The following is a 25,805-nucleotide window of genomic DNA, read 5'->3' as shown; positions in this document are numbered from 1 at the left end:
CTATAGCAAAACAGCTTTGTATAGTCTGCAGTCAGAAATATTATAAATATGAGGTGGTGGGAGTCTTACCAATGACTGCTGTACATCTTAAAGATAGTAATGCAAAGAAGCATTTTTGTAAGTTGTGGAATATTCAGGATTGACACTGTAATAATGTAAGAAAGGCTGGAGAGAATATCTGATCTTAGACCGGTTTGGGAGAGAATGTAGACATGTACCGATCCCACTATATGTATAATTAAGATAATGATTCCACCTGTTTTTCAGAGGTGGCTATCTAGATCGATATCTTATGTTTAAGCTACATACAAGATTTGAAAAATTAGATAGAATTCTGAAAGGTATGGAAAATAGTAGCCCTTTCATAGATTTGCAGACTTACTAGCCAAGGCTTTCAGTGTGAGATAAAGTCTGAAGAAGCAACCGATTAATTACGACTGGTATGAACAACTCTCAGGTGAGTGAAATTTACAAACATTTTTTCATGCATAGTTCATGTTACTAGCTGTTTATTTTTCTCATTAGCAACTGCTTTTCCTTGGAAAGAGCAGTCTACAGTGAAAAACAATCATGAGAGGTCTGAAGACTGGATGCTGAATGAAATTTACAGGTTACACAGTGCAATTAACATTTAAGGGTACATTTGTAAGTAGTTCAGTGAAAATAAATTAAGTTTGAAACTGTGGGAAGTTAATAAATGATGCAAGTAAGCTTCCATGGCAACACATTAGTACCTCAATGCATTTAACATAACACTGCACAACTTAGTTCATTTCTTAAGGGTAGCTAAGTACACTTTCTTAAGGCTAAGATTTAATGTAGTTGTGGACAGCAATTAATAAACATTGGATGGATTTTATATGGGAGGGGAAGAGGGCAAGAGTTAAGTGGGATAAGATGATCCTTCCAACAGAAGAAAGCATTTTGGGATTACCTGATTTGAAAGGATAGGTTGAAAGGTTCCTATACATAACCCAAGCAGAAGGCTACAATTTAAACTGGAAAGGGATGCTGATGAAGCAGAGGGTGGTTATTTCAAGAAATAATGAAAGGGGGTTTTGGACACAGATCCTTAAGGAAAACAACAACAGTCATAAGAAATATTATATTCAATAAGTAGCAGAAAGAATTTTAAGAACTAAGCCAACCCGGGAATGGAGAAAGGAGATTCTGCCAATAGGGATGGCTGCAATTAGGGGTAGAGAAAATATGCAAGAGGGTGCTGGAATTTTCTGGAGAAAACTGGCAAAGCTAGAGAAAGGTAATATAATGGGAAGAGGCCACGAATACATTTGGACTACAAGCTAGAGACTGCCTTCTCTATCAAGGATTGATAAGAGTATTGTCAAAGAGAAAGGCATTGGGGGATCCTAACTGAAAGACCAGCAGTGGTAGAGTTTTTAGTTGAATCAAGAACATAAGCTGCCATTACAAAAGTATTTAATCAGAAGGACATATAAAATGCTGCATGACAGCTATAGAAATTAATCAGAGGAGGTTAGAAAGGAATGGGATAGAGACATTGGATAAGCAATTCACAAATAAACTATGGGAGGATATATGTATGGCTCCCAAATATGCAACAAAATCTAGAAGATTTAAGATTTTTGCTTGAAAGTGTTTTCATATTTTTATTCCCCAAGCAGACTCCAAACAATTTTTCCTCAGGTAGATTGCAAAAGTTGCAGGTGTGATTGGGAAGGAAGAGGTAATTGGGAAGCATATTTTTGGAATAATGAGTTGGCAGACTGTAAAATTTCTCCTGCAGACTACTGTGTCAGAAATACTAGATGATCAAATTGGTGTAACTAAAGGACTAATTTTTTTTCTGAGCTGTGATACAAGATCTGAATTGCTAGACATAGCAAGGCCTTCAGGGTTTAATTATGGTGGCTGCCAAAAATGCAATTACTAGAAAATTGAAACCAAAGTCTAAATCAACTGTATTAAATATACTGAATATAGTAGCACAGATGAAATAACTGGAAATGGAATCTTTAGAAAAGGGTAGAGCAAATTACATAGAAGAAATGGAACTGTGGGAACAGTACATACAGAATAATGCTTCAAAGGAGGAATGATGTTTAAGGGAAGGCAGGAACTGAAAGAATTATGTAATGTTTGACAATGACTGTTTAGAAGATTGTAACGGATGTATAATATCTGCAAAAAAATGTCAATATGGTTTGTTTTCATTTATATAAATACATGATTGCTTATGTCATAAGTGATAATTCAATAAAGATTTTTTTTGTTTTAAAAAAGGTTAAAATGTAATGTTTACTAAAAGCATGTGAGCTGTTTTTGGTATCTTGGAGAGGAAGAATGATAAGAAAAGAATGGACAGCAAAGCAGGGAGAGGAGGACTGAGGTTTAATTGAATACAGTAACTGAAGAATGTATGTAATGCTGGTGTGAATGATAACTGTATAAAAGAAAACAAGCAAGTATAATGTATGAAAATAAAAAATCTTACTACGTTCTTATTTTCTATTAATGTCACTGTGCATAATATCACTGCTTCAAATATGAATATTTAATAAAGGTTTAAAAAATGTTGAGGCTACTGATGACCTTCAATGAGCACATTACAAATAAAGCTACAAACAAGAAATGTACATAAAAACGTGATGCACATCTTTATATTCCTAAAACTTGAGATAATAACAGATACTGCAAAAACCACAAACATCAGTTATCACAATCATCCATCCATATTGAAATGCTGTTAAGCATACAGACTTAACATTCTGTGATAACGATTCAGATCATGAAGCCCTGCTTACCTTCAAGAAGTTCTTCAAAATCATCAACAAAAAATTCTCTTAATGGCGGACGTTTGGGCCTCTTTAAGGTGTTAACAAGTTGCTGAATTTTTGCTGATACTCTGCTACTCACTGGCACTCCTAATGAAAAATAATCAATAAACATAATAAGCATACAGGTATACAGAGGCTTACTAATTTAGGGAAGTAATGCTGAACTACCAGATACTGTCTTCACACATAAAATGTGTTAAAGGAAAAAGTATTATTAAAATAAAAGAATTACCACATGAACACGCAGACATAAAATATCACAGAAAACAGTGGAGTGAAATGAAAGTAAAAGTTTTTGATGACTTGAAAAAAATGAATGGGAGTATCAGTTAAATTGTATAATTTCACTTCTACATTTTATTTGCTTAATGCATTAATCTGCATGGACAAAAATGCCTAAAAAGGCTCAACATCTTTCAAGAACCACAGGTTTCCTTCTTAAAGCTGAAGGTAAAATCCACAGTATTTGCAGTAGCAGAAATAATGTAGTAGTTAAATGACAAAGAGCTAAACAGTTAAAACATCAAAAAGACAAGTGCTGCAAACTGTCTGGAAAAAATAAAGTGTACACCAAACATCAGGAGATGTGTGAAAGCTGAATACAGCTTCTCTTCTCCACTTCATAACACTTGTAGATAATTTTTTTGGTGACAGCCACCACAAACACCAGCTAAAGCCCCCAGCTACAATTTTTAAACACTTTTATTAAATTATTTAAGATACAAGCAAATATACATTGATAGAAAAAAAAACATTTTAATACTTTTTCCTTTTAAATACAAAACACATCAAGACTACCAAGATGGCTGCACATCGAGTAATAGCATTTCTATCTCTCCCAGTGTGAAAACAAACTCAGCAGAAGGCCAGTAGACTTGCGTTTATGGGTAAATTTCAGTGACTAGCTAATAAGTGCACTGCCTGGATGCCAGGAATGAAGAAATGCAGAAGACCTGGAAAAATCAGCTACAAAACATGAGGAAGAAACACTGACTGGGGAGAGTTCTGCAGCTGTTCAACAAAAAGCAATTCAACCTTCAGATATGACTTCCAGTAACCTACAGGAAGATATAAGACAACTGCATGCAGACCTGTTTAAAATAAACAAAACACTGATGCAGTATATCAGCACAGACAACAAAAGTGTTAAACAGATATTCAGATGAGATGATAAAGCTGCAAAAATCAAGAGGTCAAAATAAAGAAAAGGCTGGCTGAATACGAGACTGCTCAGGAAGAGATGTTTCAAAAAATAATAGAATTAGAGGACAGAGCATGTAGGGAAAACGTGAGATTTTCAGCTACTCCACAGAAGCTGGAAGGAACAGACTGCACTAATTTTATGAAAACACAAATAAGCAACTGGACTGGTATTACACAGCAGGAGATGTTAGTTCAAAGGGCACATTGTATGTATGCTCCAAACATGGCTATAAGAAAGCAACCTAGACCTTTAGTAGTAAAAATGCAATCTTACCAGCAGAAGGAGTTGATTCTGAAAATAGTTGTGGCAGAAGGACAAAGTACTACAAGTGGGAGACATCAGAGTGCTTTTGGAGAATAATTACTCATTATACACCAGACACAAGAGAAGCAAAGTTATTCAACTATTCAGGGAATGTCGAGGTGCAGGTTTGAGATGTACCCAGCTGTCTTCAAGGTATTCTTCCCTGGAGGGACAAAATCATTTTTGATGAAGTACATAAGGAGGAAATACAAAAGTATGTCCAACAAAAAATAAGCTGTGAAACAGAAGGAGATTCTGCTTCTTATTCTTCTGGTAATAAAGACCACAGAGGGACTGTACCTGTGAAACCTTTTCAATTTTTTCACTGTAAAATGGAGAAGGAAGGGAGCACAAGAGTTGACTAGAAGAATCGAGAGTACATTGGAAATGAAGCAGAGACAGGACTTTGGAGATGAACAGTAATAAAACCAGTAACTTAATATGGGATTACAATGCAATAATTATATTTGTGAAATATGACAGAACAAGAAAATCTGGAAATACTGGACTTTTTCAGTATTTGTTGGACTTGTGGGGGACTCTAAAGCATATGCCTTACTTCGTGTCATTAATGTTTGGAAAAGTGCTTTGAGGAGGGCAAGAGGAAGGAGAACGTTAACTAAGTAAAGATTTTTTTTCTTAAATAGTACCAGTTTTATGGCATGTGGTTTTCTTAACATGCTATAAAGTAATTTTTTTCTGTTATTTTTAAGTGTAATGGGGACTGTAAACAGAGGTTGCTGTTTTTTTTCTTTTAATCCTCCCTTCTTTCTCTCTTCTTGTTCAGTTTTAAGAAATGTAGGCACTGCAATGTTAAAAAAACCTGATTAAAAAGCATGATAAAAAATATATAATGTGCTTTTTTTCATTCTTGCATGAGGAAATAACTGGATTAAAGACCGTAGGCAGATTTATTAACTAGTTTTAAGAGACAGCAAATACATGAAAAAGAACATTGATTATTATGAGCCTTTATTTCTAGCAAAAACAGTAACAATTCTGCAGCTGGTCTTCATGTTTCCATGGAAACAATCTGATAAAGAGAAACTGGCTGCCTCTTTCTCATGTCTCCATGGAGACAATCCAATAAATTGAAACTGGATACAGTCTGGTGGAGAGTGAATGGCTGAGGGAAAAAACAAAGAAAAGAGAAAGTGGCTAAGAGATTAATGTTCAAAAACTCCAGATGAGACAGACCATCAAAGCCAAATCCTTCAATATAACCACAGCCAAATCACATGAAAAATGGAAAAATACACATCCACATCATTTTTCATGTGGTTTGGCCATGGTTATATTAAAGGATTTGGCTCTGGTGGTCTGTCTCATCCAGATTATTCCTTTTGGAGTTTTATTTGAACACTCTTTTCCTCTTTTTGCGATTTTAAGAGATAATGTTCTCTGAAAGCATTCAGGGGCTTTCCCAAGGTACTTATTCTCTAAAAACATTCATAGTTTCCCAGCTGGGAAAACCATAAAGATAAGCCAAAACAAAGTAGCACTTAGTAGAAGCACAGGCTGCACCTTGTGTCTTGGCATGGATGACCTTTCTTTAGGTTAACTCAAGTCTGTGAGTGTGGCTGTCAGTTTGGGACTTTTGTTCCTATTGGGAGGGTAAAACTTCAATATTTGAAGGTGTACATAGTTCTGTGTGTTAGTATTAGGTTGATAGGTATTGGGGGTGAGTTTTTTTTTTTTTTTAATTCTTTCTATACAACAAAGCTTTATAAATTGTGACATAGGTTCAAATGTATATGACAAGAAACAACTGTATAAAAGTTCAACCTGACAAACAGTACAAGCATTATAACAAAAGTTGGAACTAGACATTTAACAAAAAAGGTGTTATACGTAAAAGGTGAGAATAACTTTTTAATACAATGATACTTTCTTTAGTCTTTAAATGTAAATGGCCTCACAGATAAATACAAAGAAAGAATAGTGAACTATATTAAATAATGTAGACTGCAAATAGCTATGTTACAGGAGACACACATGGAAAGAAATGAATGTGTGAATTTGATAAATAAAGGTTTTCACGATGGTTACTTAGAGGAATACTTGGGACAAAGGAAATGAGGTGTACTTATATTAACTGCAAGAGGAGCTTCAACAGTGATAGAAGAAGATAAAAGATAATAATGGCAGATTTGGAGTGCTAAAGGGCTACTGGCAAGGTAGGAGGATTACACTGGCATGCACTTACATTCCACCTAAAAATGCTGCAATGGAACTTAGGAAAATTCTGGGGGAAATGATCAGTTTTCAGCAGGGAAGATTACTTATAGGTGGGGACTGGAAGTTGATTTACAGCAGTGAAGATGGGTCGGGGGGGGGGGGCTCAGAAGATGTGAAGTCAGTAACAGGAGTTCAAAGTGAATTTACATATTATTCCCAAAGATATAAAACATGGGCTAGGGTAGAGAGAATTTACATTTCACAGGAACATGTGCATTTTAATTGAAGGTCTTGATACCCACCCAATAACTATTTCAGATCATGCGCCAATAATAACTAAAATAAAAATACAGGGTAATGAAATAAAAATGAGACACTGGCACTTTCCCACTTATCTGTTAAAAAGAGAGGAATTTAAGAAATGGGTAGTGGAGTTTATTCAGGAGCTGTTACAGAGGTTCGAAATTTCTTCTGAAAATATAGCTAGGGAGTGGGATAAAATTAAGGTGGATTTCAAAAACAGGGTGGAAATAAAAGAAAGGGAGCTATGGTTAAGAAGTAACAAGAATTATTTAGAGTGACTGACAAATGTGAAAAGGGAAATGGAAATCACAATCTAAACCAACTATACTGAAAGTAGTGAATATAGTAACAGAGATAAAGCAACTGGAATGGAGATCTTTAGAAAAGGGTAGGAGCACAAAACATAAAGAAGCTCTTTTGTCTTTTTAAACTGCAGCAAACAGATTGTTAAATTTGTAGCAAATGGCTGTGACAGTTTATACCTCACACACACAAGACCTTCAACAAAAAAGCAATACTGTCATTTAAATGCTGGTATTGCACTGAAGAGCACAGGAACGAGGCAGATGTATCCTCTTTTCCCTTTATTTGCTTTACATTTAGAGACACTAGCAAAGAAAATAATGTACTCAGAAATATAAGGATATGATTGGTATGGTAATCAAGAAATGTCTGCTTTATTTGAAGATATTATTTTGTACATGATAAATCCAGAAAATGACATTTTGGTGTTGTGGAACATTTTGAGACAGTTTCAAGTCTTTTCAGGATATAAAATTAATGAAGATAAAACAAAAGCTATAATCATAAATTGCATACCCACGCATGAATTGGTTCAGCAATACCCACATTTATGGAGATATGATAAGAGGAAGTATTTCAGAGTATGGATTAAAAAGCGTCTGTTACAGCAGAGACTAAACAAAAGATAATACAAAAACTGAGAGTAAGTTACAAGCAGTGAAAATGTTTTTAGTGCCTTTAGTGTTGTACACCTGTCAGGCATACTTTTATCAACCCAAGGAGAAGTTGTGGACAATAATTACTAAAGAACTGAAGCACATTACCTGGGAGGGAAAGAAGGCAAAGAGTTAAGTGGGATACGTTTGATCCTTCCAAAAGAACAAGGTTGTTTAGGTTTACCTGATTTGAATGAGTATTTTTTTAGAGCTACACAGTTAAGGCTCTTATGCATAACTCAAGCAGAGGATTATAAATCAAAGTAAAAGGGATGATGAAGCACGGGAGAAGTTCAAGAAATGGAGAGAGAGTGGGATTTTGGATGCAGATCCTTAAGGAGAACAACAATCATACAGAATATTATATTCATAAAGAAAGTACTCTAAAAACTAAACCAATATGAGATTGAAAAAGGAGATTTTGCCAGTAGGGATGACTGGTAGTAGGGGTACAGAAAGCAGGCAAAAGGAGGCTTAAATTTACCTGAGAAAACTGACAAAGGTACCAAGATATTGAGAGCAAATAGCTCAAGCAGGAAAGAGTGGGACGAAACCAAGAAGATACTTGGATTGAAGGCTAGAGACTGCCTTCCCTATCAAAGCTTGATCTCAGAGTACAAAAAATTACCAAGAACCATAAACCAAATGAAGTAATAAATCCTTCAGCACAGAAGAAACCTGGCCCCTGGTGCAGTATAAAAATAGGGGTGGAAGAACTCACAGAATTGGGACACACAAATGTGGTGCATGTAATCAATGCCCATGTGTGTCCAACACAGACACCTTGGTAGTTAATAATTACAAACTTAGAGTTAATCATTATTATAACTGTAACTCTTCCCATGTGGTGTACATTACCCATTGCACTCAATGTTCCTGTTTCTATGTGGAAAAAACCTCTAGAAGATTGACAGATCGTATGTATGAACATTTTTTAGACATTAGAAAAGTTAAAACCACCAATGCACTGTTTAGACACGTTAGTAACAACCTAGGGCATGATTTTACATTTTTTGTGTGGATTCTATTAAGTCTGACATACAGGGTAGAGTGACGGAAGAGCATTTGAATTTTAAGGAATTATGTTGGCAGGTAAAGCTAAATGCCACTACCTACCCTGGCTTGAATGAAGCCTGTTCTCTAGTTCCACTTTCAAAACTTAAACATTTACAATTATAAAAAAAAAATCTTAAAGTTTTATAGGACTATTGTAGTTTCAGTTTGCAACTAAAATATATATTTAATGTTTTGATTACTTAGTTTTAACTAAAAATGTATCTTTTAATTTTGATAGTTAATTGAATCATGTAACTGAATTGTGGACTATTAATGTGGTTGTGGGGGTAAGAGTGCAGCAGTTCTGATGAAGTTCTTTGAACGAAAGCGCTCAACTGTTTGTGTCAATAAATTGGATTTTAATACTGCACCAGGGCCCAGGTTTCTTCTGTGCTGAAGGATTTATTACTTGACCTCAGAGTACATGCAAAGAGAAAGGGATAGGAGAATCTTAAGTGAAAGACCTGCACTGGTAGAGTTTTTAGTTGAACCTGGAACAGAAGCAGCTGTTAAAAAAGGAAAAGTAGTAGGCCATATAAAACACTGCATGATAACTTTAAGAATCAATCAGAGGAGGTTAGACCAGATTTGGAAGAGAGACCGGAAAAGCAATTCAAAAGGAAACAAAGGGAAGACACATGTATGGCAATCAACTATGTAACTAAGTCCAGAAGGTTTAGGATCTTTGTTTGAAAGGTGTTTGCATAGGCATTTTTATACCCCAAGCAGACTTAAAAGAATTTTTCCTCAAGTAGATAGCAAATGTTGGAGGTGTGATGTCGAAGAAAGAGGTAACTGGGAACATACGTCTTTGGAGTGTAATGATTTGGCAGATTTAAAAAAAAAAACCTCCCTGCAGAGTACTCTATCATAAACATTGGGTAAGGAAATGAGTTTGTGCTAGGAAACAGAATCTGGATTGTCTAGACATAGTAAGGCCCTAAACTGTCTACCAAAAAAAAAAAAAAAAAAAAAAAAAAACAATTACTAGAAAATGGAAATGAAAGTCTACACCAGCTGTATTTGAGGTACTAAATATTGTAAAACAAATAAAAGTGGAAGAGGGATCTTTAGAAAAGAGAAGGAGCAAATTGCATAGAAATAAATGTTAATTGTGGGAACAATACATGCATAATAATGTTAAGGAGGAGAGGTGAGATTTAAGGGAAGGCAGGAATTCAGCATTTTTTTGTAAAGCTATACTGATGACAGTAGCACAGAAAATATGTAATGTGTATTGTATTTAAATGGAAAAATGTTAAAATATTTTGTTTAATTTTCTGTTAATGTATGTTTGCATATGTCTTAAGTGATAATTTAATACAGATATTAAAAAAATGAACTTCTCTGTACTGATCACAGTTTTTCCATCACTAGTCTACCAATCTGGGAATCTTTTCCAAACTCAATTAATAAAAATCCTACTTCACAAACTTCATAAAAAGGAACTTAAACATTTCCTGTCCAAAGATTACTACCTGCTATTGCTTTGCAACAGGCTGCGTCACATGAAACATCCGTTCAATCTCTGTATACTAGCATCTAGCTCTTTCAGTGTTCAGTGGGCTCCCATCAACGTGGTAATTCATGGGAAGGTGAAAACGTATTTTTTGGTGTTAAGCTTCAGAACCTTGGCCTGAAGCTTAATGCCAAAAAATGCGTTATCATCCCTTTTGGAAAAAACTCGGTTCCCACGAATTACCATGTTGATGGGAGCCTCCTGAACATTGAAGGAGCCATAAAAGATTTGGGCACCCAGGTCGACAGCCGCCTCATGTTCGACCAATTGCCACTGTGGTCAGAAAGACCTTCTACGTGGCACATCTTATAACCAAAGGTTTTGCATCCAGGAAGAAAGAAGTCATCATCCCTCTCTACTCATCCCTTATTAAACCAATCATTGAATACAATGCCCTGTTTGGCATGTACCTGACCAGACACCTACAACAGCTGGAGAGGCCGCAAAAGTACCTAAAAAAAAAGGATCCTAGGCCTTAAACACATGTTCTACACGGACAGACTCAAGAAACTTCAGTTGTTCTCAAAGTCTGCTTAGAGGTGATCTCTGCTTGACTTACAAAGCCATGTCCAACCCAGCCTTACTTAAAATGCTACACCTAAAGAAATCCCAATCCCCCTTGTGCCTCACGCTCCAGAGATCACAACCTCATTACCACAAATAATAGAACATGCTGGAGTGACAGGTTCATCTCCCAAAGACTGCCCATACTCTAGAATAAGCTTCCCATTCATGTCAAGCAGAGCACCTCTCTGGCCCTCTTCAAGAGAAATCTTGATGAATGGATGGGCAACAAAGTTCACCTCAGGGATCACTCCAGTTGCCCTACTGGATAGGGACACTGTGAATTAACATCAGGTGGCACGGTGCCTGGGCAATTATTTTGGGCTAGGCTTGTAAAGGCTCCAGGGCCATTAGCCTAGTAGACATCTATAAACCTGTGAACATATGAATCGATGGTTACAGGTTCTGTTCTTCTCTCATACATACCTTTCAACCTCTCAGCGCAAGAATTTCGGACAAAGGCAAAAATAATAGGAGGAACAAAGGGACAAAATACAAATATTCCTCTTATAAACTTAGAAAGTTAATAGAATAACAGATTTTCCATTGCATGCATTTTTTTGAAGGATATACAGTCTGAAACCTCAAATGTCTGTCATTTTAGTCACTTTAGTTCTCAATCATTTGCCAGAAAATCTATGAGGAACAGACCAGAATTATGAGATAAAAATGTAGACATTCTGGGTAGTTGAGAGGTATGCTCTCATATCACTTTATCCATATTGTAACATACATATATCATACATTTATGTATGATAATAAACCCAGTGTTTGTCGCATGCAGTCTCTCATTTGAATCTACATCTCCTGTTGTTTTGTCTGTACCCTGAATGAGCCTGCAAACAGGGAATTGAGACTAGTTTTCTACCCTGGTTAACAAAGTTAAATAAATAAATCTTAGTAAATGTAACATATCAGACATAACAAAAAGACAGGACTTATGAGAAAAAAGATAAAACAAGTAAATGGTAGGGTCAGTATCAGTCACCAATTAAACTTCGATCCATGGGTATCGCGTAAAGTCAAAAAACGTTCTGCACCCTTTCTAATTCTAAACAGCATGTGTAGCCACTCCAGGAGTGATTTTGCCACTTTAAATTTCAGCTGTCTATGTCACTATTAAATGAAATGTGGAAGTATGTAGGCTTTTAACAAGCCACTTGAAACAACACAGCAAAAATACAGAAATTCCTTTCTAAAATGATCATAGGGTTGGAAAATTAACAATCCAGAAAGTTTTTAGTAATTATCATTATATTTGGTTTCTCCTAAATTATTCAGAGGCATCTTCAGCCTTGTCAGCAAGGCAATGTCTAATTCAAATCTAGATATTCTTTGAAAGACTATGCCTTAAAAGTACCATTGGGGTGCCAGCACCATACTGTGGGCCAATTATTAAAAGTAAATAATAACAGAAGGCATTATTTTGGGGAGTCTACTTTATACCCCCACCCACACACACAAATGATATATGCCTACTTTAAGATCACATCACACCAACACCTAAAAAAGGAATGCATCACATCAAATATATACACTCAGTTTCTCCTGGCTCAAATCTTTCCAATATTTATCTAAAGTCATGTTCAACTGCTCATGGTCAAATGGTCATGATGTAGTCATATGGGGCTCAATATTTCACCAGGCTTTCCCTACTCACAACTCTCTTTCATATCTGTTGCTTTTGCAACACATTAGCACTTTATTTCTTATTTTTGTTTTCTTATCTCATAATTTATGTTATGCATACCCAGTTTCTCAGCTATTTTTTTCAACTGGGTACTAATAACTTTGTTCAGCATACATCCACAGTATTTGATAAGGTCAGATAAATAAAAGTGGCTCTGTTTTTTTTTTTTTTTTTTTTTTTTTTTTTTATTTCTTATACAAAAAAATTCTCTCATTAATTATGCAACTAATCACATGCATGCTCTCTGGCTCTATTCTTTTTCCTATACGCTTTTTGTCTCCTTGCTTGTTAAACACTGAGCCTCCCCTACTGGTCTTTAAGCCATTTGTTCCCCCTGCATATTTCCAGCAGAAAGGTGTGGGCTCCACATGGCATCCTAACATTGGTAGTGTTTTACTAAGACCCCAACACTGCCCTCATTCCCTAAGGTAAACACTGCTGGTCCTTCTATGGCCTCCCCATAAGCACATGCGCATGCTACATACTATTGCACTAGACATCACTTAGCTATCCCAAGCTAACTAAAACCACCTCTCACCCCAGAATGGCTACACTTCAGTCAGCTACTTTCTCTCATCCTTTCCAGCCTGGCTCTTCAAGTGCCTACGCTGCTATTTGAACTCAAGCCATTTCAGTCATACAGGCTCTCTTTGGCTCTGCTCATCATCTCTTGTAGCATGCTTCTACTTTTTTTGTATTTTATTACGGCACTTAATGTCATTTGTAACATATTATATTGTATCATATAGCAACATTTTATGAAGGATTATTTGGGTGACAGTGCAGTGCACTGCTATAAATGTTGAGGCTGCAGCTTAACCATAATGGCTGAAAGAGAGCACTGTCCTCCAATTTATAAAGACATTATTCACCTCACAAATCTAACTACTTTGGGCAAAGGTGAGGTGATGACTGTACAGTGTTGGTCAATAACACATTAAATGCAACTATTGCAGCTCAATCTAATTCCAACATTCCTCATCTCCAATATTAGCCAAGATATTTCAACTAATACTCAGACTACCCCAATCCCCGAGCACCATCACTACCACTCTATTACTTACCGCATTTAATAATCTCTAAAGACTATTTTAGTCTCTAATTCTGCATGGATCGTGCTATCCCCAACAGAACCAAGATGCTATTCTCCAAAAAAATGAAGCCAATTTGGTGGTCCCCTGCCATAAACAAACTCTACAACAGAAGAAAGAAACTGTTGCAAAAAAAGAGTAAAATCCCATGATTGGAAGAACTCCCTGGTCAGCCTCAGTAAGAAGCTGAGATCCCTCATAAAATCCTCCAAAGCTAGTTACGAAAACAAAATCACCACTGATTCTAAAGACAACCACAAAGCATTCTATAGCTATGTCAAGAATCTCAATGGCAACACTCAGATCTGCTCTGAGTTACAGCACAATGGTACTAAATACACAGAACCAACTGATATTGCCAACATCCTGGCAGATAGGTTCAGTGCTAACTTTACGCCCCTCTCACCCCCTAAAGGACCCATCTCTATACCGGAAGAATGCAAAGTTCCTATAATCATGGCTGCACAGGTAAAAACTGCACTCTCCAAAGCCAAGAAAACAGCATCCATGGGAACTGACAACATTCCAGGCTGCGTTCTACACGAACTACAGAACGAACTGACACCCCTCCTAAGTACCATGTTTAATCATAGCCTCACCTCAGGCTTTGTGCCCACTGAATGGTGCACAGCGATGGTTATCCCACTCCACAAAGGGGGAGTCACCACGGACCCCGGGAACTACTACCCCATTAGCCTGATGAGCCTGGTCTGCAAAGGCCATGGAACGTATCATCATGGAACTTATAAACAAAGACATTGGTAATCTCCAAACTCTGGACCCTACCTAGTTCAGGATTGTAAAAGGCAGATCATGTCTCCTAAACCTGGCAGTCACCAAAGCTGTAGACGAGGGTAAGGTGGTTCACATGAAGCAACAGCAAGATTCTCAGTCTCCTCCACGCCTTGCTCGGTGCCTCCTGGAAATTCGCATGGCTGTGTAACGTCACAGCACAATTTCATTTTTGCTTTTTTTGTTTTTTTTAAACTTGCCTGTACACTCCACTCAGTCAGGTTTGCTTCAGTAAAACAAGGGACCTGACTGCCTGCAGCAGCCAAGGAAATAAGGTCTAGTTTCCTGATTGACTGCAGCCAACCAGAGTAAGTTCTATTTTTTATTTATTTTTTTTTTTTGTTAACAAGTAATTAATAAATCAACAACCTGAACAGCCCTTGTAAAGCACTTCCTGTGTCAACTGCCTTTAAACAGGCATGTGTTGTAACAAGCATAACTTCTCTTCTTGTTTTTTTTCAAGAGATGAGTTTTGCTTTGCTGTAATTGGTGGTCTAGTGGATCGGTTCTGTGGATTATCGATGTGAGGATGGACGGAGGGATTCCAGCTTTCCAGGAGGGATCATGGGACCAGCGAAAGAGCTGTATTTTTAATTACCCTTGTAAGGGAAATTTCTAAAAGATCTTTAAACACTGTTCCTTTTAAGGGCAATTTAAAAGGGTTGAACTGGTCTGATCAGTGTCACGCAATGCATTTTACTGCAAAATTTGTTATTCTAACATCTTTGTTAGCACAAGTGTGGTGTTTTTTAATGTTATGCCTTTGTGTTTTTATTTTTTCACTTCATCCACAATTATTGTGCTGAGACATGGGGGGAAAGGGGCTGTGAGAATTCTCCACAATGTACTGCCTTAATGCATACTAATATAAACCCTATTCTACTATCCAAGTTTATCAAAGCAATGTTTTAAACTATATCCTGATGGTACACCTTTGTTCTGCAGATTTTTTGGTTTTGTCTCGAACTGTTAAGTTGAGAGGTTAGTAGAGGGGTAGGGGATAAGAGAACGTTGCACAATGTTTACACGTTTGCCCTGTACTTTTGGTCTGTTCATCAAAAATGTGAATTTACACAATGCATGCTACTGGAACATGTTATTCTACCATCTTTATTAGTTCATAAGCACATTGTTTTAAATCCCTAATATTACGTCGTCTTGTTTTTACCTCATCTAGAATTGTGCTGAGACATTGTGGGGGGGGGGGGGCAGGGGCTGTGACAATTCTGAAGAATGTACTGATGTTTTAATGCATGCTAATGCAAACCCTGTTATTCTAGTATCTTTACCACAACAATGTTTGTAACTATCCCTGATGTTATGCATTTGTTCTGTGGTTATTTTTGGCTTTGCTACTAGACTTATTGTGAGGTCAAGGGGCAGGGGCTGGGAGAATGTTGCAGAATGTTTGCAGGATACTTTTGGCCAGTTCCTCGCTCACAAAATGGTTATGTAGCACAATGTTGTGGGCTAAAGCTACTAGAAACATGGACTTCGTATCTTTCACGTAATGCATGGCACATTCCCTGGCTTCATGCTTTCGTCCAGATTTGGGCCTTTCTCTGTTTTTTGCCTACTGGTCAGTAATATTTCAGGCTTTCTGCTTGCAGTACAGTAGTAATTGATGTCAATGGAAGTCATTGTGTGATGTGGCGGGGGGATCGAGGTGGCCATTGGTTCGGTAGGTGCCTAACACTAGCTATGGATGTGGCTGTGAATTTTATAATAGACTTCAGTTGTGCCTATTGCCTGCATTACAGTTCTTTTTGCCTACTGGTCACCGTTATGCTGCAGCTTTTCTGCCTGCGGTACAAACAGTAACAGATGTCAACAAAATTTTGTAAAATGTTTCGGTTGTGCCTACTGTGTAACTTGTCCTTTTAAACAGTGTTCAGTATTGGTTGCTCATTCTTTTGTGCCTGCAGTCGTATTAAAATGAGTTTTTGGAACATAATCCATTTTTCTGGTTTATATGCCTGCACTGCAGTTCTTTTGTCTTCTGTCCTCATTTCTTTCCATTTTATCTGCCTACAGTGCAAGATGGAATCAACTGGCCACCTTTCTTGTTGGGTATTGCACCATGGATTGGTTTGCTCTTAGTTGATTTGGTGTGGCAGCTTCAGTTTTTGTGCTTAACCTGTATGTTTTTTTTTTTTGCAGTGGTCAGGCCTTAACACTGCCATCATGTGTGCCATTAAGATAAAAGTCAGCTGACATGAGAATTTATATTTTGTAAAACCCGTCTTTCACATCAAGATGTAATGCCACCTGGTTATAAACCACATGTTTTGAATTATTTTTTTTTATTATGACCTTTTGTAGCAGTAGTAGTGCAATACAGTAGAAGATGCTTGGAGAATAAAACACAAAAGTGACACATAGTTGGTGACTGCATTTTGTAAGCACAGGAGGCAAGTGTCACAGGTGTGTTAAGGGAAAGGTTGTAGGTTTGTAGCTTGATCTCACAGTTAAGGCATTTATTGCTTACACTGGTTGGCTAGCTTGGAGTTTGCATTTCACATATTGTGCCAATGGGTACCTCAGAGTTGAAGGCTTGCATCAGTGGGTCCATGAAGTAAATCTGATGGGTAACATTTCTCTATTGTCATATGGGAGTTGTTTGTGTAATCTGAAAAATACCATTATCCTCAGAATGTGTTCAAAATGCAAACCTTTGTCAAACTTTCAGTTGACATTATATAGTCTGGGTAGGTCAAAGAAAGTGGTATAACATGTACCTAAAAAGTGTACTGCTTTTTACTAACATTATGACAAAAGGACCCAAGGTTTGCATGTGTAGTGATTCTGCTTTACTTCCACTCCCAGTTAGAAATGAATTGTACATATTTGTCAGGAGAAGAAAAAAAAGCTTCAGCAGCAGCAGAATCAGGATGTGAAGAGACAGGGTTCCATTAACAAATTTTTCTGCGGGTCATCAGAGAAGGGAGATTCAGCAAAAAGTCTGCCTTCAGGACAACACAGTGGTTCTGCAATACAGCTTACTGACTGTGATCCCAGTATCCTTATCATAGTGAGCGACCACTCTTTTGTGACTGCACCACATGCTACCTCCTGTGACCCTACAGCCGTTACCATGGGAGAACCTGTAAACAAATGCAGATTCAACTTTAGAAGTGCTGCCTGGATCACCAGAGTTTGATACAGAAGGAACACATACTTCTGCAGGACAACAGATGTGGCCTGTGATTAGCAAGGAGTGTCAGGTGTATTATTTGAGGATCTAGGAACTTGGCCAGACTTGATAAGAGATGAATTTAGGGTAGCTGCCATTTAGCATGGACCTCTGCAAGTGGTGTTGCCACAGTTCTTAGTCAATGAACAGAAAAGATGATTTACATCATTCAACTATTTCCATATGCTGCCTAATGGGGAGACAGCAAAATGCACTTGGTTGACATATTCAGTCTCAAAAGATGCACCGTTTTGCTTTGCATGCAAATTATTTGGATATTCTAACCATCTTCTCCAGCCAGGTGGTTACAGAGCATGGAGAGAGATGTCCAAAGCTTTACACAGTCATGACCAAGCACCAGAGCTTGCAGCTTGCATGCTGAAGTGGAAGGAACTAGGCAACAGTGTAAAGAGTAGGCAGACAGTGGATGGTAGGAAACAAGCAGACACTGAAAAAGAGAACTCAATGGCGTGGTCTGTTAAAACCTATTACAGTTATTGTCTAATACCTTGCAAAATGGAACATGGCATTTTGTGGTACGAGTGATGCCCTTTACAGCTATGGTGTGGTAATTTATTAGGCCAAGTGCAGCTTTTGTCACAGTTTAATTCCATCATGGCTGAACATTTGCATTGTATTAAGAAAAGAAGTAATAGGTCATTATCGTGGGATGGGCATACACAATGAAATTATCCAGCAAATTGCAAATGTTACTTTAAGGAACATTGTAGGGAAGGGTGAAGGATGCTAGGCACTTTTCCTTGATTCTTGATTGCATGCCAGACATCAGCAATCAAGAGCAAATTACTGTAGTAGTTAGGTATGTGGACATTTCAAGGACTGCAGCCATGGCTGAGGAACACTGAGGAATTTGTGCCTGTGAATGATACACTTCGTCAGACTCTGCAAAATCATCATCGGGACATTAATGACTGTCAAGGACAAAGATACAACAATATGAATGGGAAATGAGCTGGAGTGCAAGCCCAGATAAAACAGATGAATTCAATGGCTTTTTACGGGGCATAATTTAAATCTTATAGTTAGTGATGGAGCACATTCATCACTACAGGCAGCGTCTTTCTTTGGATGTCTGCAGAAAGTACAGTTGTTTAAAATCTTACCATAACAGCAGATGTCCCTCTCTTCACTGTTGCAGTATTCTTTACATTAGGGATCCTCTGCCAAGGGCAGCCCAATCCGGCCAGTATACCAAAGCCTTTAGGTTGCCTTAAGGTATGCCATATGTCACACGTATGCTCCTTGCATAGTGTAGGGCATAAAGGTGATGTCCAGACATACCATTCTCAAAACTTCTTTGTCGCTAGTCCGAACACCATTTCCTGATCGCTGGTCTGAATGCCAGTTACGTTGCTGGTTCACTAAGCCATTACAGGTTTCTTTTTTTTTTCTTATCCTTTTTATTGTTGCTTGTGGGGTTTCATGTCATCCAAGAAGTGTAAATGCCAGTAGGGAAGGCAGATTCCCCATGAAGACCGCCACGACCAGTGTCTTTTTTGTTTAGGTGCCTCTCACAACTATATGTCCTGTTCCATTTCTCAGGCTTTTGTACCTAAAACCCTTCATAGTAAGCTATCTTTTTTGGCACTTTATCTTGAAAATCAGGGTCTTAAGCTTCTTGCAAAAGACACAATGGAGGGTACTTCCTGCTCCAAGGGACAGCCATCAGTAAAGACGGCCAAGAAGCCTAGGCTAAAATATTCTGCTGGTCAGCTCCCATCAGACGTCTCTCCTGAGGCGAGTGAAGGCCCAAAACTTCACCCGGCTTTGTCACTGGACTCCTCTGCCACGACCAGGTTGGAGGCTGGGGTGGATCCAACTTTAAGCATGCTTATCCCAGGTCCTTGTGATCAGCTGCACCCAAGCAAACTATTTCTTCTGGGATCTCAAAAGCTATTTCTTTTTGTTATTCCTTTCATGGTAAGAGCCTTTCTTATTCTGTTAACGCTCATTCTACTAGGGCTGTGGCTTCTTCTGCTGCTTTTTTTCAAGGATTTGGATACTGACTGTATTCTTGAGGCAGCTTTCTGAACTTCTGTGCATACATTTTCCAAACACTACAAGTTGGATAGAATCTCCAGAGCTAGAGCTGGTTTTTCTAGGGCCATCCTTCATGGGTTCCTAGAGGGCTCTACTAGTCCTTCCTCCTCCTCCCAAGTTTCTTCCCAATCTTTGCCACTCTCCCTAATGTAAAGGATACTGCAATAGTGAAAAAGAAGGACATAGTATAGTTGTGTAAAATCTTACCATAACGGTAGATGTCCTTCTCTTTACTGTTGCAGTACTCACTCCCTCCCTCCTCCCCTGGTCCATTTCTCTTCTGGATGCACTGATTGCCTCTCTTTTCCTTGGACTGGCGTTCCTACTGGAGCTCTTAATTCTGACAATGGTATGTCTGGACATCACCTTAATGCCCTACACTACACAAGGAGCATGTGTGTTACGTATGGCATACCTTAAGGCAACCTAAAGGCTTTGGTATACTAGCCAGATGTTGGGCTGCCCTTGGCAGGGGATTTCTAATGTAAAGAATACTGCAACAGTGAAATGGAAGACATCGTTTACGTACTTTGTTCAACATTAATGAGCTGATGGTAGATCTTGAAATGACACAAACGTCACTGTGAAGCCACTGTCTGAGACTCATTGGGAGCACAAGATAGACTCTGTCAAGGCAGTACGATATCAGCTGAAGGGAGTCATGGAAGCATTACACGAGATAGGTGAAGGTTTATGTACAAGTGATACCGCAACATATCAATAAGCAAGGGGACTGTGCTCGGAACTTATGTCTTATCAGTAACGAGCTGATGGTAGATCTTGAAATGACACAAACGTCACTGTGAAGCCACTGTCTGAGACTCATTGGGAGCACAAGATAGACTCTGTCAAGGCAGTACGATATCAGCTGAAGGGAGTCATGGAAGCATTACACGAGATAGGTGAAGGTTTATGTACAAGTGATACCGCAACATATCAATAAGCAAGGGGACTGTGCTCGGAACTTATGTCTTATCAGTAACGAGCTGATGGTAGATCTTGAAATGACACAAACGTCACTGTGAAGCCACTGTCTGAGACTCATTGGGAGCACAAGATAGACTCTGTCAAGGCAGTACGATATCAGCTGAAGGGAGTCATGGAAGCATTACACGAGATAGGTGAAGGTTTATGTACAAGTGATACCGCAACATATCAATAAGCAAGGGGACTGTGCTCGGAACTTATGTCTTATCAGTTCATTGTATGTTTCATGGTCTGATGTGCTGACGGGGTAAATTGTGCAAATAAAGTTCTGCAGAGTCCATCGGCTGTTATTTCTACGTATGTCAAAGTGCTGGCATCAACAAAGGACTTGCTGAAGAACTCCAGAGAAACAGCATTGCAATGTGCCATGTGTGAAGCCTCCAAGACAGAAGAACTGGATATTGGCATCAGATATCAGGAAAATAGTGAAAGGAAAGTAAAGCACTTTGACTATGAAGGAGAGGATGAGACTGTGCAATATGCAAAGGTAAAACTACGTGTAGAGTTCTTCAATGTGCTGCTAGACACAAAGTTATTTACTGACCGGTTTCAGAGTTTGCTAAGGCCTTTGGATTTTTAATATTTTTATCAAATATTAAAGCTTTGAGTAAAGTTGCAGAAGACACCTTGGTCCAACAGTGCAAGGCTCTGAAAGAACAACTGACTGATAGGATAAGTGACCACTGTGACACTGATATCTCTGAGCTTGGATACGAACTGAAAGGCCTTTCTCCAATGACTGATACTGAATCATCACCACTGAGTGTGTTACATTTCCTCATTCACAACCACTTGCAAGACATCTACACAAATGCTTATGTTTCACTGTGCATTTATTTGACTGCACCTGTTACAGTGGCTACTACAGAGCATAGCGTTTCTAAACTAAAACTCACAGACATACTTACGCTCATCAATGAGTCAGGAGAGACTTTCAGGCTTAGCTGTGCTCTCAACTGAGCATGAAGTGCAACAAGGTTTATCGCACAGCAGCTTCACTGAAGACTTTGTCCAGAAGAAAATTTACAAGATCCCAGTCAAACTCTAGGTAGGTGCTCATATTTCCTTTCCAGTAATCTTTCAGAATGCTTCATAGCAGTAAATTTCAGGTAGCACCTTGGCCTGGCTTGTATATCATGCTGAGTATTCACTGACTTTGCTTACTTCCGCAGGTAGGACCTAGTAGGATAAGGAGAATGAAAAGTAGCAGGATTTATTGAGGCAAAGGCAGCTAGGAGAGCCAGGATTCATTGAGAAGACAGGACAGACGGAAGTGGCAGGACTCATCACGAGGCCAGGACAGTTGGGAGCACAGGACTTGTCACCAGGACAGTTGGGAGTACAGGACTTGTCGCGAGGCTGGGGCAGAAACACAGAAAGAAGAAATTGTTGCCAGTACTAAATGTGGCAGCAATCAGAAAAGCTGAGGTGCTAACTGCACAATGAAGCTAAATGACACTCTGGTGTCTCATCTGTGTGCTTTTTGACTTCACCTGTTTCTCTTTCAGGTTGAGTCTGTCAGTCTCAGTAATTCCCATGGCATTTTCCTGTGTGTCTGTAGTCTTTTCTATGTCTGTCCCACGGCTGTCTTGTGTGCCACACTCTGCAGTACGACTGTTGTGCATGTCAGTAGCTGTCTGTCTTGTGTGCATGGGTCAGTTTATCCAAAGCTTGTGTATTTCAGTCTTACTACAGTGCTGTCATTGTCTTGCATTTGGGAGTCTGTGTAAGTGTCTCAGTTATTTCCTGCAGTTGTGCTTCCTTCATCTTGTGGGAGTCTCTATTCAGTGTCACTGTAGTTTTGTCCTGGTCTTGTGTCTCTCTGATGTGGGTGATGGAGTCTGTGTCAGTCTTGCTATAATGCTGTCTTTATCTTGTGTGGGTGTCTGTTCTGTAAGTGGGAGTCTGTGTTGGTGTTAATGTTCAGTCTTGCTGTAGTACTGTCTGTCTCGTGTGTCTATGTCCTGTGTGTGGGAGTCATTGTGGATGTCTCTGTGTACCTCTGTGAGACTGGTTACCTTGATGTGGTACAGAGGTTTGGTGTAATGTAACAACATTGCTACTAAATGCTACTCAGTGTGTCCTTGTACCTCTGAGTGGCTACCTTGTTGTGGTACAGGGGGTTGTCATAATGTAACACTGGCACTAAATGCCAGTCACTGTATGTACCTTGGCACTTCAAATCTTTCTAAAGGTCTGAATGTAGTAACACTCTACAGTGATCATTAAATAGTGCTGGATGAACTTGACAGGGAAGGAGGTGTGACAGCAATGCAGTCACACTTTATATTCTCCTGGGTAGGGCCCCCAACTTCCTAGCACTGACCCTGATGTACCCAAAAAGACTTAAAAAGTAAAAAGTCATGGGCATTCAGGAGCCATTGAGCTGAAGCAGTGGAATGTCCTTAAGGGGTCATTTACATATATGATGTGGGCCTCCACTACAGGAGGTTTAAATTATCACACACTGAAAACTCTAGCTTGGTTGGAGCTTTCTTGCAGTTTTACTAAATGGTTTGTCTGTGCAACCTTTTTACCCTTTGGTTTGGAAGGGTTATAAACAAGAAGAATATCATGGCATACACCATTTCTATGTGATATTCTCCTGACAAGTTTAATTAAGGAAGAAGAGAAAAGCTTATTTTAATGAGATTTCCACCCAAAATTCTAAGTTGACATGAAATAGAAGCATATCTTTGGGTCATGTGTACTGAATGCCACCGATGAGTCCCACAGTCTACTGTAGCTATCTTCTAGTTCAGTCTCACTGGCTCTCTCACCTGCAGTAGCTACTTATACAGTGCAATCACCAGCCCCTTAGGTTGACCACCATCCTGCTGAACTTCTTTTAAAAACCCAATTCACCAGGGTACTATCCACCTGGAAGACTTCTCTTGGTATAACAAAAATCTATGCTGATACACTACAGGCTAAAAAAAACCCTCTTCCTACTCAGTATCCCCTAGTTCCTTTGACAGAGAAGTCAATAAGCATGCATAAAAAATGCAGTTTAAAAGTGCAACAGGGCAACTACAAGTCTGGGAATGCAAGCTACCCACATAACCTCAGATCGATTAGCTTCTCCAAGGAAATGCACTGCCAACCTATCCCTCATCCCTCAAATAAAAGACACTAGCAAATTCCTGGGTGTAACAAAAACTGAGCAACCAGATATAGACAAATATAAATTATATAAAGCCAATGGAACGAAAAATCATCATAATGCTGTTGCTTTTTAGTCCAAGGCCAACACTTGAAATTTCCATCTCTGCTTCCATGCTTTGCATTTTACCTAGTAAAATTCCATAGGAAATCTCCACAAATTCATCAATTTTGAGACTATTTGAACACCTAGATATATAATAATGTTTGAGTCTCATATGAAAGGAAATTGATCTCACAAAGCATCTAACAGAGCATAATTCACCACCAGCCACTGTTTAATGTCACACTTATTGCATAACCTATCTGCCAAAAATTGTCAGATAAACTAAACAAATTACCCAAATGTTTCTGAGTCCATCAAACAGACCAACATATCATCAGTGTACAAAGTTGGTCTAACCTCCTTTATCCTGTTAAACTGAGCCTTATAACATCATCCTTGTGCATCACTCTCAGCCAAGGGCTCGAAGGTGGAACACCTGCCTAGTCCCTTTTCACAACTTCAAACTTCTTTTTTTTGCTCACTCTGAGCTTCATCAATACCAGCCTGGCCATCCACACAGAGTCTACCAGCTCACTCCTGTCCCTGGTGTACACAAATGCAGCACAGTCTATCACTTCTTAAAACAACCATGTCTCACATCTGGTCCATTAATGCTCTTGAACAGTTCTCCACTTTCTGGATTACCCTGACAGGATAAATAAATATTCAGATTCCTTCAGAAGTCTTCCACTACATTTCTTCGTTCTACAAAAGTTCACCAAGAACTTGTATTCCAAGCAAAGGGTTCTTCTTCAAGAGGAGCCAACTCCTCTAAACAGGGAGCTTTATAGTCCTTCTTATACACCACTTTACTGGATAACAAGTTTCATAAACAAAATCCAACAGGAATATCTTATACCATGAAGCTGCCTGCTTTAAAGTAACAGCTTTAATTTCAAGATGTTTTAAAGAAACAATTCTAGTTGCAATATTTGTATATAAAACAAGGTGTACATTATTTTATGTAAGTTTTACATCACTCTGGGATATCATTCTTGTAAGTTACTGAGAGACTGAGGTGAGATTCAAGCTGATATACCCAACCTTTTTTAACAAAATATTTTTTTCTCTAATGGGTCAAAAACATATGTGCAAACAGATCTATCTTTGGAGAAGATAAAGTTCAGTCAACAGAACTCCAGTCAGCTAAGTGAAGAGTACTCCATTTCTAGACATTATACAAGGGGGGACAAAAGAGTATGTCGGTGAAACAGTTTTCCCTTGTTCCAAATGAAAATGGTCAAGTAATACAGCAAAACCCAGATGCTGACAGAAGAATTGGAAAAAGCTTGATTTTATCACATGCCAGTACTGCAAGTAGATGAGAAGAGGAAAAGACTTATTACAACTAGATGAATTTAGTGAATAGTGGAAGAAATCGAAAATGTCCCATTATTAGTTGTTCAAACTAGAGTGAAAACTGAAAAAAATATGAGCCTTGCTTTGTGCCAGTCGTGAGAAGATGGGATTTGAACCAAAAAATGGTAGGGTGAGGAAAGACAGTGCAGAAGACAACAGCAATGTATTGGTAAACAGTGGAGGAACTGATATCAATGGGAATTCTCTAAGAAACGTATCTGTCTCTCCTACCTGTCCTAGTTATGTCACATGCAAAATTTGGGTATTTTGATCTAGTAGCTCTGATGCTGTTTGTTATTAATCAAAACAGGGTCCAGGGATGCCCAGTATGCCAGACAAAGATCACCTCTCAGTAGTCTGTGTGGTACAGAATAAAGTGACAAGGCTTTGAAAGGATCAGAGCAGGACATTTTGTTTACTCCCTTGTATTCATTTTGTAAAGAACCTTTGTGGATGTTGCAGTTGCTGCATGTGTCTGGTCAGGTACATATCAAAGGGGCATTATATGCTTATGATGGG

General features: G+C 38.5%; 1 protein-coding gene across 10 annotated transcripts in view; it reads right to left on the bottom strand.

Annotated features, from left to right (window-relative positions):
* DIP2C (disco interacting protein 2 homolog C) overlaps window positions 1-25,805 on the bottom strand; it is a 2,757,794-nt gene that overhangs the window by 1,282,154 nt on the left and 1,449,835 nt on the right. For all 10 annotated transcript variants that reach the window (XM_044064688.1, XM_044064689.1, XM_044064690.1 and 7 more), the window contains one exon: window positions 2,787-2,906. In XM_044064688.1, coding sequence (XP_043920623.1) covers window positions 2,787-2,906 — 120 coding nt within the window. The remainder of the gene's footprint in view (window positions 1-2,786; window positions 2,907-25,805) is intronic.

Source organism: Protopterus annectens, chromosome 3.part0, assembly GCF_019279795.1.
Source record: "Protopterus annectens isolate FY-2018-M chromosome 3.part0, PAN1.0, whole genome shotgun sequence".
Taxonomy (NCBI): Eukaryota; Metazoa; Chordata; order Ceratodontiformes; family Protopteridae; genus Protopterus; species Protopterus annectens.
The sequence above is the reverse complement of the archived record's forward strand: the minus strand, read 5'-3'. Positions and strand labels throughout refer to the sequence as shown.